The sequence below is a fragment of the Felis catus genome, chromosome F1 (assembly GCF_018350175.1).
Source record: "Felis catus isolate Fca126 chromosome F1, F.catus_Fca126_mat1.0, whole genome shotgun sequence".
Classification (NCBI taxonomy): domain Eukaryota; kingdom Metazoa; phylum Chordata; class Mammalia; order Carnivora; family Felidae; genus Felis; species Felis catus.
The window spans coordinates 68,943,916-68,961,949 of record NC_058384.1 but is presented as its reverse complement, the minus strand read 5'-3'; the positions used below and the strand labels follow the sequence as shown (position 1 = coordinate 68,961,949).

Here is an 18,034-nt window from a genome sequence, read left to right as displayed (position 1 = left end):
TATATGGTGAGGGACCATAAGGCAAGCTGAGGGCCAAGCACAAGCTAGCATTACCGCCCCTCCCCCTCAACACCCTCTGTGGGACATGTATGACATTCCTCAGGCTCTCCTGGCTGCCTGAGGACAAAGGAAAGAACAGAAAACAAATGGTTAAACTGATAGTCTCCACCAGTTTACAGATATCTTAGTAAATTACAAGAAAATGGCAATCATCAATAACCTAATCTCCAGAAACCTACAGACTCAGTTTCCAGGAGCCCCAACATCACCCTCCTCCATAGTGATGGGGGGAACAAAGGCAGAAGGAAATGGCAGGTGAAATTGAATTTCCTTATAACCTGCAGTGCCTTGACAGATACTTGAGGCAAGCAGAGTGTTTCTCCAGGAACCCCCTGCTGTCTTCATGTTAATGCTTTGCTAGGGGGAAAAGCAACCTTAGTTTGACAATAGCAAGGCCTCTAGTATTCTGTGAGCCTTCTTTAGCACATGAACATCCCTTTGGAAACCTCCCTTTTGACTTTACCTCCTCCAAGTCCATGGTATATAACCAGCCATTCTTTATACCCCCAGAGCTGCTCTTCCTGCCTACCGCATCGCCCACCCCCACCACGTTAATGAAATCTTTCTTGGCCGTGGGCTCGGAACCCCATCACCATTCCAAAACTTCATCGTATTTAGTTTATCCCTTTATCTCAGCAAGAACTTTTTCAATGCAACCTGTTAATCTAGTCCATTAGTCAGTAGTCTCAGTTTTATGATTTCTGTGATTTCACAAGCATGCCTTCCTGTCTTCACCCTAGTCCCTCCTCCCTTTTTTTAAGTAATCCCTACACCCAACATGGGGCTCAAACTCACAACCCACAGATCAAGAGTCTCATGCTCCTCTGACTGAGCCAGCCAGGCACCCTCACTCTAGTCCTTTAAGTCTTCATCCTGCCTGAGGTAGGGAAATCCCTCCATTGACACAACCCCAAACATGCTCAGGATCACGGGACATGGGGTTGTTTCTTCATCGAAGGAGGAACTTTCTGCAGCCTTATGAGTCTTGTATTGTTTTTATGGATCTAAGGCTTAATTATTTGATTCTTATTAATGGTAAGTTTAGCCCCCCTCAACCCGCTACCCCCCCACCAAAAAACAAAAAACAAAAAACAAACTGAGTATTTGTAGCATCAATTGCCTTCTAGGCAGAGTGGATTTTGACAGGTGGAAAGTCCTTTGTTCTGGAAATCAACTAGGTGGGGACAAGATCAGGGAAGAACTAAGAGTTCTTTACAGATGAGAAGAAGATTTTTATGATGCCATTAAATAGAATGAAGTAGATCTCCATGTTTTTATTTGGAAAAATTGTCCAGAATATATTAATTTTTTAAAAAACGTTTTTTAATGTTTATTTTTGAGAGATAGAGTGCGAGTGGGGAAGGGGCAGAGAGAGAGAGGGAGACAGAATCTGAAGCAGGCTCCAGGCTCTGAGCTGTCAGCACAGAGCCTGATGAGGGGCTCAAACTCACAAACCATGAGATCATGACCTGAGACGAAGTCGGACGCTTAACCAACTGAGCCACCCAGTCAGGTTTTTTTTTTTTAATTATATTAATAAAAATTAATATATTAATTTTTAAAAGCAAAAAGCAGGGACACCTGGGTGGCTCAGTCAATTAAGCCACCGGCCTAGGCTCAGGTCATGATCTCACGTTTCAGGGGTTTGAGCACCACGTTGGGCTCTGTGCTGACAGCTCAGAGCCTGGAGCCTGCTTGGGATTCTGTCTCCTGCTCTCAGCTCCTCCCCTGCTCTCTCTCAAATATAAAATAAAACATTTGAAAAAAAAAAAAAAAAGCAAAAAAGCAAAGGGGCCCTGGCTGGCTCAGTCAGTAGAGCATGTGACTTTTTGTTTAAGTTAAAAAAAAAAAAAAACTTTAAAACTCCAGCAGCACAGAGCGTGTTGTGAGGCTCGAACTCACAAACAGAACTCAGGAGCTGTAAGATCATTGATAAGGTTTGGGGGTGATGTGGAATGGTTTGTAGGGTTTGGATCTGACAGCCAAGAAAGAATTCTTGAAGACGTCTCTGATGCAAAAAAGTGATTTTATTAAAGCACGGGAACAGGACCCGTGGGCAGAAAGAACTGCACTCTAAGTGTGTGGGGTGACCATTTTATGGAGTTGGGGGAGAGGGAGGGATAAAGTCAAAAGGGAGGTTTCCAAAGGGATGTTCATGTGCTTAAAGGCTCACAGAATACTGGAGGCCTTGCTATTGTCAAACTAAGGTTGTTTTTCCCTCTAGGAAAGCATTAACATTAAGACAGTAGGGAGTTCCTGGACTTTAGGCCATTGATGGGATTGCCTTTTTCCTGTAATTTACTAAGACATTTGTAAACTGATGGAGACACGTCTGTGTGACTGTGATCTCTATCAGTTAGCCACTTGTTCTCTTTCCTTTCCTTTGTTCTGGGGCAGCTGGGAGTGCCTAAGGAACACCACACATATCCCACCATGGGGGAGTGGGGAGGGGAGGGGGTAGGTGTGCTAGTTGTGCTTGGCCCTCAGCTTGCCTATGGTCCCTCATCAACCATGACCTGAGCCAAAATGAAGAGTCAGACACTCAACCAACTGAGCCACCCAGGCACCCTAGATTTTATTTTTAAGTCATCTCTCCATCCAACGTGGGCTTGAGTTTAGGACCCTGAGATCAAGAATTGTATATTCCACCAACTGAGCCAGCCAGGCGCCCCAAAATACGTATTTTTGACTATTACAAAAGTTTATTTAACAAAAAAGTTCAATATGAAAATGCACATGACTGATTTTTATATTGTAGTGAAACAGGTTCTATGGAGAGAGGGGACTTGTGGAAGCAGTTCATTTCTTCTGGTGAACACCCACTGTTTATACTTGTTCCAAGCCTTCTAACATGATGATACTATGTCCTCAAATTACCACCATTCCAGTATTGTTCTGTTGCCCCCTAGTTGGCATCTCCACACATTCATCTCTCACAAGATTCACAAAGAGATCAAACCCCTACAATATTCCTTGGACATGCTGCCACCAACTAATTTCAATAATTTATTGCCTATAAATGTTTTCAACTCCAGAGGGTGAGCTTTGCTCATGGTGACTACTCGGTGAGCTCAAAGATTCCAAAATACTTTTTAAGGAAGGTATTTTAATTTTTTTTTTTTTTAAAGACTCTGATTTTAAGTAATCTCTACACCCAACATATATGGCTGGAACTCAAAACCCAGAGATCAAGAGTCTCACACTCTTCTGACCAAGCCAGCCAGGCATCCCTATGTAAGGTGCTTTTATTTTTATTTATTTATTTTTTTGGTAAGGTGCTTTTAAAGAAGCACTACATTTACTTGCTGAGATCATGTCCTGAGCCAAAGTCGGTCACTTAACCGAGCCACCCAGGCACCCCATGAACATAGTGTTTTCAAACTAACTTTTCTTTCTTCGCCTAATAAATCTCCACGTTTTCAGTTGTTGGGAAAATGAATAAAGTTTTACACCATAAGATGGCCAACGGGACTAAAACAGGCTCTGGTCTCTGGCTTAGAGACCCCTCTTCCCGGTTCTTCTTGCCCTGTTTGCTGAGTGCGAAAACCCACTGCAGATGTGGAAGGTGACAACTGTAAATTACCCTTCCCCCTTCATTCAGGGCTCAGATCTTTGGAGAAACGGTCTCCTCTGAGCCCACCGGTGTTAACTAACTCTCCAATCCACCAAGATCTCGAGTGCTGCCTGGTTTTTCCACCAGAGTTCCAGCCTGGTTCCGTAACACAGTGACCCATAGTAACATTATTATAATGACTTCTTCAGTGGCTAATGCAGTGCTTTGCACCTAGAAGGAATCCAAAGCGTAGGCAAATAGAACTAGATTTCCTGAGCTGGAAGAGTATTCAGAGATAAGCCAGTCTGCTTCTTCTATATTTTACAGGTAGGATAATTTACAGAAAGTCAAAATAACTTGCCCGAGGTCTTATAGTTAATGTATACAGTAAAGGAATCCACGAGAGCCAACTGAAGGGATGACCCACATCATTTCAATGCCAAGTGTATTTAGAGTTAAAATGTTAAGCCCTAACAAGTATGGAAATAAATAGGATCCCCTGCAGTGATAACTGATGAAGTTTTGGGGTGATGGTGGGGTACGGAGTCAAATGCCAAGAAAGAATTAAAGACATCTTTGGTGCGAAAAGGTAATTTTATTAAAGCACACAGGAACAGGACACGTGGGCAGGAAGAGCTGCACTGGGGTTGTAAGGAGTGACTGCTTATATACTGCGGATTTGGGGGAAGTGAAGTCAAATGGGAAGTTTCCAAAGAGACTTCCATATGCTAAAGACTCCCAAGACACTGGAGGCCTAGCTATTGTCAAGCTAAGGCTGTTTTCCCTCTAGCAAAGCATTAAAATTAAAACTGTAGGGAGTTCCTGGAGAAACTTTACTTTGCCTGCCTCGAGTAGCGGTCACTGGGCCTCAGGCTATGAGGAAATTTAATTCTGCCATTTCCTTCTGCCTATCTCCCATATCAATAACATGTGCACAATGCTTTTCAGTTTAAAAAGTTGGGGCACCTGGGTGGCTCATTCAGTTAAGCCTTAGACTCTTGATCTCATCACAGGTCATCATCTCAGGGTCATGATGCTGAGCCCCAGAACGATGCTCTCAAAATAAAGAATTTTTAAAAAGTAATCTCCTCTCAAAGATAACCCTGTCTACACTGTACAGAGAGCATGACCAGCAGAGTATGGGTTTTCCCGTGTGGATCGGGAAGGCACCCCTAAAGCGCTCTTGGGGAAACGGGAAAGGCTGCTGGGACGCAGGACGGAACCAGGAAGCACAGGTGCGCCCCCGGGGATCCAGACCACGCACGACTTCAGGACGGACACGAAGCCGATCCCGTCCGTCAGCCACGTTTGCGGAGCCAGTGCTGGACTGGACGACTAATACCGAACCCGCTCTTTTCCTGCAGTCTCTGGGGGACGACGGCACTCGTGAGCGCAGACGCTTGCGGCTTGCGCGATGCCAACTCAGCCGTGGGAGCTGGCTCCGCGCCCGCTGACAACGTTTGCTCTGGCACTGCTTACGGGGTGAGCGCCCCGCTCCGTCTGCTCGCGCCCAGACCTCGGGTTTCGCAGACTCCGCGGGAACGGCGGCCAGGCCCCCGCACCCATCTACGCTCCAGAAGGAGGCTGGCTCCGCGCAAGCGCGTCAGGGCACGCCCGCCAGCGCGCGCAGGCGCAGCTTCCCTTCCTGATCGCCTCGCCTCGCTCGCCCACCCACCTCCGGGAAGTCGTCTCGTCCGCCCCCCGCCCCCTCCACGAGCGAAACGTGGAATGCGATTGGTCGCTCTGGTTGTCCATCATGCCGGTCTCGTTGCCATTGGCAGCCGGACCGGCCGTCGTCGACCAGCTCCTGTGAGACCCTGCGCCACCGCGGAAGCCGCGATTGGCCGAGGCCTGGACCGCTGCCCCTCACTTCCGGCCTCCGCGATCCCTCCCCGCCGCCGCGCCGCCGCCGCCGCCGCCCTCAGCCTCCCCGCCCCCCGCCCTTCCACCATGGCCGCCTCTGTGTGGTGTGGGGTGAAGCTGGTCCTCCGTGTCCACCTATAGCGCGCACTGCCTCACCCTCACCCCTGGGGGCCGGATCCCAAGAAGCCTCGCTCCCCAACCCTTGGGGCACCAGCCAGGAAGGTTTCCTACCCCTACTTCAGGGGCAGGAGTCCGCTTTCCCCCACCTCCTGAGGCAGGAACTGAGGGTTTGCCCTGATTCTCTTAGGGTCGGAAGTCAGAAAGGGCTCCCCTTCCACTTCAGGGGCGGAAGCCTCCCCTCCCTTTCCGTAGGTGCAGACCCCTACCCCGGCATACTCAGGAGCTGGCGGCCTTTCCCCAGCACTGCCACTGCAGAGACAGGATCTAGAGGGCCGTCCGCCTTCGCCTCCTCCACAGGAGCGGCCTTTGGGAGAGGAGGGCGGGGTGGACAGGACAGGGACCCTTCCCTCCCCTGCCCCACTCCCCCCTCTTGCCCCCAGGTCCTGGCAACCCAGAGTTCCGCATCTCTAGGACTTCCCACCCGTCCACCCCCTGGCCTCTTCCCGTCTCCTGGCAGCAGCCATGGAGATACCGAAGGGAAAGGGGGCAGCAGCAGCTGCTGCTTCGGGAGCAGCGGGAGGTGGAGGAGGAGCGGGAGCAGGAGCCCCAGGAGGGGGGAGGCTGCTACTTTCAACCAGTTTGGATGCCAAGGATGAGTTAGAGGAGGTAGGTGTGGGGGTGGGGAAGGGAGTTAAGACATTGGGTTGAGGAGGGGTACTGGAGCGGATGCGGGTCGGGGGGTCGGGGAGGAGGCCTTCAGGGCTTTTCTGAGGCAGCACAAACACTGCTCCAGACTTCCTGCTCCTGAAGGAAGGAGCGTGGGCCAACTTCCTGAACAGGTAGTCATAGCAACAGCAGTCACTAGGATGAAAATGGGGGGGGGGGTGTTGATGAGGGAGGGAAACACCGTCCTGATCTACCGAGTTTATTTTTGACATTCCTTTCCACGCACAGACCACAGCTAGTCTTAATGTTTACCCTGCTTTGGATTTAGGTCATATATTGGGTTGAGAAGTGTGTGTGTGTGTGTGTGTGTGTGTGTGTGTGTGTGTGTGTGTGTGTAGGTGTCTGGGGGGCTGATAGGAGTTTGCAGCAGGCTTTGGAGCCTCCTGTTAGGTAATGCTTCATGTAGACACAGTCGGTTGACAGTGATGTTAACTGGGCATTTAGAATGAGCGAAGACCTAGGGACTAGTGAGTAACGTTTAGTTGGATACCATCAACTGCAGCAGGGCAGTGAGGGGGTGGATGGGACTTAGGGGACTGTCCTTCAGAACCAGATTGGGGCGCCTGGCTGGCTCAGACAGTGGAGGATGAGACTCTCGATCTCAGGGTTGTGAGTTGGAGCCCCACGTTGGGTGTAGAGATGACTTAAAAATAAAACCTTAAAAAACATACATACATACATACAGAACAGGACTAGATAGGAACCACACGAGGGTGCTGAGAAAGGGGGTACACTGAGGTGATGCTGTGGACCTGAATGGGGATTCTAGACTACCAGCTACTCCCCCCATCTCCCTTGTTCCTCTTGCCTTGTCCTGACAACCCAGGGTTCATCGTGTATCCCTTTGCACTGCTACTTGGGTAGAGACCTGCTTAGGAGTGTGAGACCCAGAACTGAGACATGATTGCCGAACTGTTTTGTTTGTCAGACCTAATACATTAAACCCAGTGGTTGTCCTGGGATGGGATGAGTGCATTAGCGGGGTCCGGCTCTTCGCTGGCCATTTCCCTGCTTCTAAGTTTGTCACTGCCTCACTGCCCTTTATCAGATACTAGAGGGTGGGCAGGCAGTTACGTGGAATTCATAGTTTAGATTTGAAAAACATGTTGGTTTAGGTACAAAATGGGAGAACATACACACAGAAGGTGGCTGGATATAACTTTGGGGGTTATCCACCTAGCCAGTGTCTGCACGCAGGCTGGTTTCCCATCATGCTTCTCCCCCATAATTCTGAGTGCTTTTAGATCAATCCAGCTTTTCTGCTGTTGCTTTTCTGAGCTAAGGTAGATATAATTAGGAACGTGAACGGTGCTTCTAAAAATAACGTATTCTCAAAACCAAAATGACTTTAGGATTGTCTGGCACTTTGAATTATCCAGTTCTTTAGAAGGAGCCACTGTCATTGTCAGAGTATTTTTTGAGATCTGTGTTGTGGCACTGCGGCTCTAGAATTGTAGAAGGAAAATAGTTGACTGCCTTTGATCCCTCCACCAGTTTGGGTGGAGGGGAAAAGACCTCAAGGGCTGGATGAAAATCTGTTTATTCCCCACCCTGATTGCGAGAGGGCTCATCCTGCCTCTGCTAGTTTGTACTACAGGGTAGTATGGCATCCTGTTCTGAACAGTGATGTGTTTGCTGGTAGACTCAGTGATGTGGCAGGAGGGGGCCATAAAAGAGAGGAAGTATTTATTCGTTTATTTGTGCTGTTTTGGACAGAGTGAACTTTCAGCTGTTTCCAGAGAGAAGGGGGAGGGAGGGTCTTTCTTCTTTTCCTCCTATCCTTTGTGCTGTAGATGTTTCCCAGCACGCCTTGGCTCCCCCCTTTCCTTCTTGGCCTTTCCCCTTTGCATTTGAATTTTCCAGCAAGCCTTGCCACTGTTTTTAACCCACGTGTGTGGTTCTCACTGGACAAGAGTGTCTCTAAGGACAAGACTTACTGGCTTTTTCCTCTGGGTCTCCCCATGGGTCTCTTCTGCACACAGAAGTTATCAAGACCTGGTGTTGATTGACAGGTCTCTGTTCGGTGTGGTTGTTTTCCATCACAGGCCCACCTGTCGCCCAGGAACACAGAGGTAGTTTCCTACCTGTGTGTGCCTCCCGTGTGCTGAGTCAGATAGGAATAAGAGAGGATGAGGGAGACCCAAATCTGCCTGGAAGAGCTTATCATCTAAAGGTGGAGATAGCACACCCATAGGTGAAAAACAAAAATGACAGATCCCCTCAAAAACCTGGTGAAGGCAGGCAAGAGGCTGGGGTCCTTACAGCTGGATGTGATGAGGAACAGCCTCCGGTGTCCTGGAGTATGAGACACTGCCGAAGCGCATCCCAGGCAAGAGCCGTGACTCCTCCCCGGAGACACTGTTGGCTCCTTTCTTCTCTTCGGCTCTGTCCCTCTCTTTGAAGGGGAAATTCTTGCCCATCCCATTTCAGTTTGGGGAATGAGATAAAGATAGTGCCAAAAATTGGAGGCGTGTAGAACATGTGGCTCCTGGTCATCCCTCACCAGGAAGGACCTTGTCTGCTTTGAGGTCAGGCTGGGAGCAGGGCTGTAGGTCACAAGTCAGCACCCCCTCCTAGCCACAGACAGGCCTTAGGGTTAGGGATAGGTGGAGGTGCATCCCCGCCAGGTGGTCTCCGAGGAACAGTTCATGACCCTGTCTGTGAAAACTCTCCAGGGAACTGGCTTTGAGTCATCTCTCGTGTTTTCTCCTAAGACCCTCATGTCACTCACAAGTGACTCTTGGCTGTAGAATACTTGGAACGCAGCTTACTCAGTAACTTTCCTAATGTGGGCCCTCGGGGATTTGGTAGGTTGGACCATATCTTCTTTTCCTAAAGGCAGTGGAATCTCGTCTTTCAGGGCCACAGACTTCCCGTAAGAGAGCAGTATGTATGTATGTATGTATGTATGTATGTATGTATGTATTTATTCATTTATATATTTTTAACTTTTATTTATTTTTGAGACAGAGAGAGACAGAGCATGAACGGGGGAGGGGCAGAGAGAGAGGGAGACACAGAATCGGAAGCAGGCTCCAGGCTCTGAGCCATCAGCTCAGAGCCCGACGCGGGGCTCGAACTCGCGGGCTGCGAGATGGTGACCTGAGCTGAAGTCGGACGCTCAACCAACTGAGCCACCCAGGCGCCCCAAGAGAGCAGTATTTAATGTATACGTTTTGACCAGACTGTATGTTCACCTTTCTGAGGGAAGGGAAACTGGGAGGTTAGAGGGATCTCTCTGACTCCAGTCTCAAGCTTCAGGTCTACTGGCAGCTTGGAAGGCCTCCCCCAACTCTGCCCCCACTCCATCTATTGCCGCTGTCATGAAAAACATGGTCAGGTTGTCTTAGTACTAGAAAAATCATTTCAGATGCTCCTAGAGATGGTAACTACTTACTCAGCAGTCTGAGGTGCTGTCACGGAGGGCTTACTCTGAACAGAGCCACTCTGCCAGCAGTTGTTGGAAACTGCATGTATGATTCCGTCTTTACCAGGGGCCTCTGGGGGATTGTAGAGGACAGGGTATTGCTACTTGGCAGTAGGCATTTGACTTCTGTGGCCCTCTTTGAGGGGGTGTGGTCCTTCTGTCACTCCCAATGATTTGTAGTTCATTCTCCCATCTCTGTTGCAAAAAGTAATTTCTGTAGTTTGGGAACAGCAGGATCTTTTATATTTCTGTGCCTGGAAAGGACTGGGGCCCGCATTTCTTTCCTCATTGCTTTTATCCATGCATCCAAATTCTGGACTCTCCCACTTCTACATCCTTAACTGGGCCTCCGTGTTCCAAGAGGCCACTTTTGTTTTTGACTGGGCAGTGACCCATAGAACTGACTCAAGCCTCTGAGTGGAGCTTAGAACATCAAGGAGGGGCCTAGAGAAACCTGGTTCTGTCCAAGGTCTCTGTGGTTACATCATAGCCAGAAACATAGCCAGCCCCTAGGGCTGTGTATCCAGCTTTGCATGAGGGTCTTGGTGCTGGGCCCATCAGTCAGGCCTCCTCTCCCACCTCCCCTCCCCTTTACTGGAAGGCACAAGTTTACAGAGAGTGGTTAGGAGAGGAACCTGTACAGCCTTGTTAGGGACTTATCCATGTCCTGTAGTAGGAGGGCTCAGTTTTCAGGAATCTTTAAAGACATGCCGTTAGAAGAAGTAGCAGGAGATGGGGGCGTGGTCTGGTCTTCAGAGATGGGGTTGTGTAGTTGCTGAGCTTTTTCACAAATGGAACAGATGATAATTTAACTGAGGCTGCATGCTTGTCTTGTGTGATCCTCAGAACAACCTTGTGATACAGGGCTTTTTCTGTTTTTCAGATCAAAAACCAGGGTTTACAGAGGCTAAGGAACTCACCCAAGATTGGCTTAAGGCAGGCGGGTAGTGAGGGGGTTCTTCTATACCGTGCTTGTTAGTTTACCTGTTAGTTAGCTGCTGTTTGACTTCTCTTGAATCGCTGATGATTCAGCAGAATCTTCTTCCTTTGAGTAGGAAGTAATATCTGGAACCTTAGGGTGCTGTGCTGCTCGTTCACCTGGGCTGGGTAAGCAGGGTTTAGCAGCTGGCGGAACGGATTCTCCAGCCTTTGGTAACTATCTTACAGAGGGATATAATTTACAAAGGGAAAATCCACCTGTTTCTCCTTCCTTCTCCTTATCATGCGGGAGCTGGACTGAGAAATAATGGATCTCACAGCTCAGTTTTCATGTGATCTCACGGCTCCTTTTCACAAGTACACGGGTGCTGTCTGCTAAGGCTGAGCCTGCGGATCTGACCTAATTTGGAGGCTAGTCAGACCTGATGGGCAGTGAAGTTGTCATACCCTCAAATATGAAGGACTTTAGGCCTGATTTAGGTTGAAGTGTTGTGGCTGTGGGAGCTCCTTGCCTTAACGCAGTTCTCTGTGCAGCCTGTGTGCTCTTAGTCAGGGATGCGTGTAGGCAAACTTAGGATGGTGGTCAAGGGAGACACATGATTACCTTTCATTCCTACACCCCTTTCCGTTGTCCTTATTCATGGTTCCTCACAGCGCTTGCCGCGCAGCCACTTGTCAGCAAGACACTTTGTAATGACTTCTAGGATCAGGGGAAGTAAATTGCCCGCCCTTGTCCATTTTGCCAGCATCACCATCATTGGGAATTGGTTTTCCTTAAATAGTTTTTGGGTTAGTCCTCAAGATAAAGGGTTTTGTTTTTTTTTTTAATTTTTTTTTTTTAATTTTTTAAATGTTTATTTAAATTTGAGAGAGACGACACGGCATGTGTAGGGGAGGGGCAGAGAGAGCCAGAGACAGAATCTGAAGCAGGATCCAGGCTCTGAGCTGTCAGCACAGGGCTGGATGCGGGGCTCAAACTCATGAACCCTGAGATCACGACCAGAGCTGAAGTCGGACGCTTAACCGACTGAGCCACCCAGGTGCCCCAAGATACAGTTTTAAAAGACTCAGGAAGTAAGTTAGGTGGTGATAATGGAGAGGCTCACTGATTTAATATGAGATACGTTTATCAATATCTTCTACTGAGAAGATATTATTTAGTATTAAATGCTTCTTCAGAACAGGAAGTAGTGACTAAGGTCTTAGAATGTTGAGCGCGTGCCATGTTAGAGTTGGCCTTTGAAACTAGAGTAGCTCTTGGGTGGACTTTGATGCAGCTGTCCACTTTGTTTGACCAGAGCCTCAGGCATGAGCTTGGCCTTTTCTCCATTAGTCCTTTTCTTTCCTCACACTCATTTTTTAAAATTTGTTTTGGGGCGCCTGGGTGGCTCAGTCGGTTAAATGTCCGACTTCGGCTCAGGTCATGATCTCGTGGTCCATGAGTCTGAGCCCCACATCAAGCTCTGTGCTGACCGCTCAGAGCCTGGAGCCTGCTTTGGATTCTGTGTCTCCCTCTGTCTCTCTGCCTCTCTCCGGCTCATGGTCGTCTGTCTCTCTCTCAAAATTAAATAAATGTTAAAAAGATTAAAAATAATAATAGTAAAAATAAATTTTTTTTTAACTTTTTGGGGGGACATTTCAAACATTAAAAAGTAGAACAGTAGAATTCCCCTGGAGCCATCACTGCTTCCATACTTATCAGTCCCTGGTAATCTTGTTTTATCTCCCCCCAATCTCTGGATTATTTTGACACAAATCCAAGATAAATAATTTCATCTGTAGATACTTCATATGTATGTCTGTGAGGGAAGGTTTTGGGTTTTTTTTTTTCTTTTTAAAGTATAGCCTCAGTGTCATACCTAAAAATATTAATAGTAATTTATTTAACAATAAAATATTAATTGTTCAAATTGGTTGTCTCATAACTCCTTTTTATAATTGGTATGTTCAAGTCAGTACTCAGACAAGGACCACATGTTGCATTTGATTGATACGCTTTATTTTTTAAATTGTTTTCATTTTTAAGGGTATTTATTTTAATTTTTTTAAGTTTATTTATTTTGAGAGAAACAGAGACAGCATAAGTAGGGGAGGGGCAGAGAGAGAGAGAGAGAGAGAGAGAGAGAGAGAGAGAGAGAGAGAATCCCAAGCAGGCTCCACACTGTCAGCGCAGAGCCTGACGTGGGACTCAAACCCATGAACCGTGAGCTTGACCTGAGCTGAAATCAAGAGTTGGTCACTTAACCAACTGAACCACTCAGGTGCCCATTTCTTTAATTTTTTAAGTTTTTTTATTTTAAAATTTAAAGCTTAGAGAAATGTTATAATACATAGAATTCCCATATACTTTTCATCCAAATTATTCGACGATTATTAACATTTGTCTGTGTACATATTACTGTTTAACCTTTTGACGGTAAGTTGCAGCCACGACACCACTCAGGGTTTAAACACTTCATTGTGTATTTCCTAAGAACAAAGATCTTCAGCTACATAATCACTGCTCTGTTGTCAAGATCAGAACATTTAGCATAGATATGTTACTGTCATAGAACATACTGCGGTATTCCCAGTTGTCCCAACAATGTCCATTATAGCAGTCCAGGACCACAAGTGGCATTTAGGTGCACTCTGTCTTTAATTCTTTAATCTGAGGCAGATTCTTAGTCTGTCTTTGTCTTTTACGACCTTAAATGGTTTTGACAGATCAGTTATTTTGTAGAGTACCTCTCAAATTGGGTTGTCTGAAATTTCTTCATGATTAGATTGAGATAATGCATTTTGGGACAGAAAACTGTACAAGTGCTGTTCTAGCCTTTTCAGTGCACCGTGTTGAGGCATGTGGTGTCGTCAGTTTGTCTCCTTACTGGGGATGTTGACTCTGATCACTTTGTTAAGGTGGTATATCCTCTAGAATTTCCTGTAGTTACTCTTTTCCCTTTGTAATTAAGTATTTTTGAACCCAAGTAAATAGTGTCTTGCATAATTTCACCTCTGGTTTTAGCACCCCTTGATGATATTTGCCTGACTCAGTCATTCCTAATGCATTTATCAGCTAGCATTCCACTGTCAAAGAGCTTTCCCTTTTCGTCTAGTTGTTATGTGAATATCAGTGGATTCTTATTTTATTCAATGGGCTAGGATTTTTTTTTTTAAGAGAGCAGGAGTGTAAGCAGGGGAGAGGGGCAGAGGGAGGGAGGGAGGGAGAGAGAAAGATCTCAAGCAGGCTCCATGCTCTATGTGGAGCCTGATGTGGGGCCCCATCTTAAGACTGCAAGATCAATACCTAAGCTGAAATCAAGAGTCGGGCCCTCCACTGACTGAGCCACTCAGGCATCCCTATAATTTTTTCTTAATATTTATTTTTGAGAGAGAAGGAGAGCAGGAGAGGGGCAGAGGGAGAGGGAGACAGAAGATCCCAGCAGGCTCCCTGGTGTCAGCACAGAACCCGATGCAGGGCTTGAACCCACGAACTGCAAGATTATGACCTGAGTTGAAGTTGGGTGCTCAACTGACTGAGCCACCCAGGCGCCCCTGTTTTTTAAGTAAGCTCTATACCCAAGGTGGAGCTTGAACTCATGACCCTGAGACTCAAGAGTCGCATGCTGAGCTGACTGAGCCAGCCAGGTGCCTTTCAATGGGCTATGGTCTTAAATCTCTTTTAGTACATGGGTTTCTCCCTCCCTGCTTTTTTTTCCTTGCAGTTTCTACGTTAAAGAACCAGATTGCTGGTCATGGTTTCCACACTCTGGTTTGCTGATTATACCCCCATGTGACTTTACTTGTAAACTGGTAGTTAGAGCTGGAGATATGATGAGGTTTAAGTTTCTTGAAAACTTTTTGGGGCCAGAAATACTTTGCAGGTGGTGGTAGGACACACTCTGAACTTTTTCTCACCCCTTCGCAGAGGTTAGAAAGATGTATGAGCATTGTGACATCGATGACTGCTGGTGTCTCAGAGAGGGAGGCCAACGATGCCCTCAACGCCCACGTAAGTGTATGCCCCCCGCCCCACTTCCATTGCTCCGGGAGCTGTGAGACATGATCCAGAAGATAAAGCACTTTGTGGCTGGGCATGAGGGACAGAACTGAATGTCTCAGCTCCCTGAACCAGGCTTCCCAGCTCCTCTCTCTTCTCTGTCTTACTGTGGGAATCTGTCTCTTGGAACTTAGGTGTCTTTAAATAGCTTTTAAAAATAACTCCTAGTTCTGTAGTGACTTTTTTGTCTTTGCAAATTATTCTCTCATATTTGATCCTTTACATTTCCTAATCTGTGAGGTTGAAAGGATTTTAAATAGTACATGTAAAGGTCTTAGAGTAATTCCTGGCACATAGTGAATGCTTAGTATTTCCTTCTTATTTATAGCAAAATATTTTTGTTATGGCTTCTCCTTAAAAATACCAGAGGCTCAGTGACCTGCCCAAGGCCTATTACTCCATGAATGACTTTGCAGCTTCCTCCTTTCCTACTGAAGGCTGTTAAGGTCTGGTAAAGGTGGTACAGTAGGATTTTTTTTTTCCATTTTATTTATTATTTTTTGAAAATTTTTATTTTACTTTATTAAAAAAATTTTTTTAATGTTTGTTTATTTTTGAGAGAGAGAGAGAGAGAGACAAAATGTGAGCAGGGGAGGGGCAAAGAGAGAAGGAGACATAGGATTCAAAGCAGGCTCCAGACTTTGAGCTGTCAGCACAGAGCCTGACGTGGGGCTCAAATTTATGAACCGTGAAATCATGACCTAAGCTGAAACTGGATGCTCAGCCAACTGAGCCACCCAGGCACCCTGAAAAATTTTATTTTATTTTTTATTTATTTGTTTTAATTTTTTTTAATGGTTATATTTATTTTTGAGACAGAGACAGAGCATGAGTGGGAGAGGGGCAGAGAGAGAGGGAGACACAGAATCTGAAGCAGGCTCCAGGCTCCGAGCTGTCAGCACAGAGCCCGACGCAGGGCTCGAACTCACAGACCACGAGACCATGACCCGAGCCCAACCAAGTTGGACGCTCAACTGACTGAGCCACCCAGGCGCCCCTGAAAGATTTTATTTTTAAGTAATCTCTGCACCCAGTGTGGAGCTTGAACCCACAATTCCAAGATCAAGAGCTGTATACTCCATTGACTGAGCCAGCCAGGTGCCCCTTTTTCCCATTTTAAATGCTGGCCTGTATTAAGCCGTGGAGAAGGCAATAAGGGTCTGTCCTTTCTTTCCACCTCTCTCCCGAAACACATGCTTTATCACTTTTAGGAGAAGGAAATCATCAGGTAGAAGAGTTGATGATTCTCCTTTGCAGATTATCCAAGTTTTCTGGGAGAAACTGTATTCAAGAACCTTTCTCCTGTGAGTGATAACTAGTTATTTTCTTTCCTCATGTTCCAGGTGTGCAAAGGCCCCCCCCAGCATGAGGAAATCTGCCTGGGCCTCTTCACCCTTGTCCTCACCGAACCTGCCCAAGCTCAGAAGGTAAGACTCCCTGCTCTGAACTCACAGACGCTCCTCAGGTAGAATCTGGGGATATGGTGGCACTTATGGTTAGCTGACAGTGCCAGTCCTGTTGGCTAGAGCTGGATCACCTTGTTCTCCAGATATGCGTACAGCTCCTGTTTTACTCTCAGTGAATTAGTCATTCTCTGACTCCTATCCTTTCTCTATGTCTTGATTTTCAAGCTAAAGGGCAAGAAAAGGCATTTGTGACAATGGAAAAGCATTTGAAGAGTTGTATGTTGTAGAGTGATGGTCAAGGTTATGAGAGTCAGGACTTAGTCCAGAGAAGAGAAGCGAGCAAGTGCAGTCAGGTCCATTGAGAGTTTTTACCCAGTACTTTGCAGGGTCTGTCACTGGAAAGTGAACAGAAAGCAGGCTTAACACTGCCATCAGTAGGATCTAACAGCTTGATGCTGACGATTGGTGCAACAATAGCGTAGTGGCCAAGAGAACCCTGGAGCCCACTGGGGCCAGACTTCCTTACGAGTACTGTGTGAAAACTAGTCTGGGGTCTTCACAGATAGAAGAGTCTCCTTTATGTGAAATGGATTAAGTGGGATCCTTCTTTGGGGTCAGGGATTAGGCAGGGTGATCTCTTCGGATTCCATTCTTTCATTTAAAAAAGTAGCGAGGGGCGCCTGGGTGGCTCGGTTGGTTGGGCGTCTGACTTCGGCTCAGGTCATGATCTCACAGTCCGTGGGTTCAAGCCCCGTGTCAGGTTTTGTGCTTACAGCTTGGAGCCTGGAGCCTGCTTCGGATTCTGTGTCTCCCTCTCTCTTTGCCCCTCCCTTGCTCGCGCTCTGTCTCTCTCACTCTGAAAAGTGAATAAATGTTAAAAACAATTTTTTTTTTTTTTATTAAAAAAGCGACAAAATTCTGTCTTTTGCCTCTACAGAATTCCCCTTTGCAGCAGTTCTGTGTCCTTTGAGTCTTGGGACCGTGGTTTAGAAGGATATGTCTGGTGTCTAGCAGTGACTCTATGATACTAAGAGAAGAGGAGCTTGGAGTGGGGACACTCAGTATTCTTACTGGCCTTTCCTTGAACATGGGGAAACACATGCTCTGTGCCCGGCGCTCTGTTGGGCTCTATCCAGACAGGATCTCATTTAATCTTCTCAAAAGCCATATGAGGTTGGTGGCTCTGTCCCTTCTTTCCAAGCCACTCCCAGGTTACCTATAAGGTAATTAGAGGTCAAAGACATTGTCATTTGTTCAAGGAGTACCAAAGAATATCCTCATCAGGGACAAGGACAGGGTGCCCACAGCCCTCTGGCGTAGCGGCTTGAATTAACCTCAGGGGAAAGACGTGAGCACGGCAGCCTGATGTGTTCGTACTCCACCGATGCCACCTGGAGTCACATCCAGGGTGTGCGTAACGTGGAAGAACAGTGTGTACTCACAGGTCCTTGGCGTCCCAGGCCACTTCTGAGCTGGAACCTTGTTGAATTAAATTGGCATTTCATTTTCATACTGGATTTATCATCAAGACCCTTGAAGACAAATGAATGTCTCCAATTTAGTGGTTATAAACAGTAACGTGACCCGGTCTAGCTGCTCTATTTTAAAGAAATTGTTGGCAGAGACGGGGGTGAAGCGGTTGGGGTTAAGGTTTTTTCTCTTATGTGGGCTTTTATAAATACAGTTAAAGTCTTGTGCAGTCACCTCAGTGCAAATTTGTCCAGTCTGCTGGGTTTTTTTGTTGGTTTCAGGTGGGATTGGAATCAGCTAGGGTAAATGAGTAAACCTCAGTGAAGGGGGCAGGGTGTGCGTGGTATTTTCAGCTCTTTGCCTAGCCTGACAGTGAAAGGCCATAGGCCTCTGCATCATAAATGCTCATTATGTCATGAATTTGGCTGTCT

The 18,034-nt window shown here is 46.9% G+C and overlaps 1 protein-coding gene and 1 pseudogene across 1 annotated transcript in view; one reads left to right on the top strand and one right to left on the bottom strand.

Moving 5' to 3' along the window:
• Window positions 1-2,886: 2,886 nt before the first annotated feature.
• On the bottom strand, window positions 2,887-3,375 carry LOC109495482 (annotated as a pseudogene).
• Window positions 3,376-5,515: 2,140 nt separating this feature from the next.
• Window positions 5,516-18,034, top strand: part of INTS3 (integrator complex subunit 3) — a 38,366-nt gene continuing 25,847 nt past the window's right edge. Inside the window, exons 1-3 of the mRNA XM_003999768.6 lie at window positions 5,516-6,262; window positions 14,596-14,679; window positions 16,071-16,154. Of these exons, the coding sequence (XP_003999817.1) occupies window positions 6,119-6,262; window positions 14,596-14,679; window positions 16,071-16,154 (312 nt within the window). The 5' untranslated portion in view covers window positions 5,516-6,118. The remainder of the gene's footprint in view (window positions 6,263-14,595; window positions 14,680-16,070; window positions 16,155-18,034) is intronic.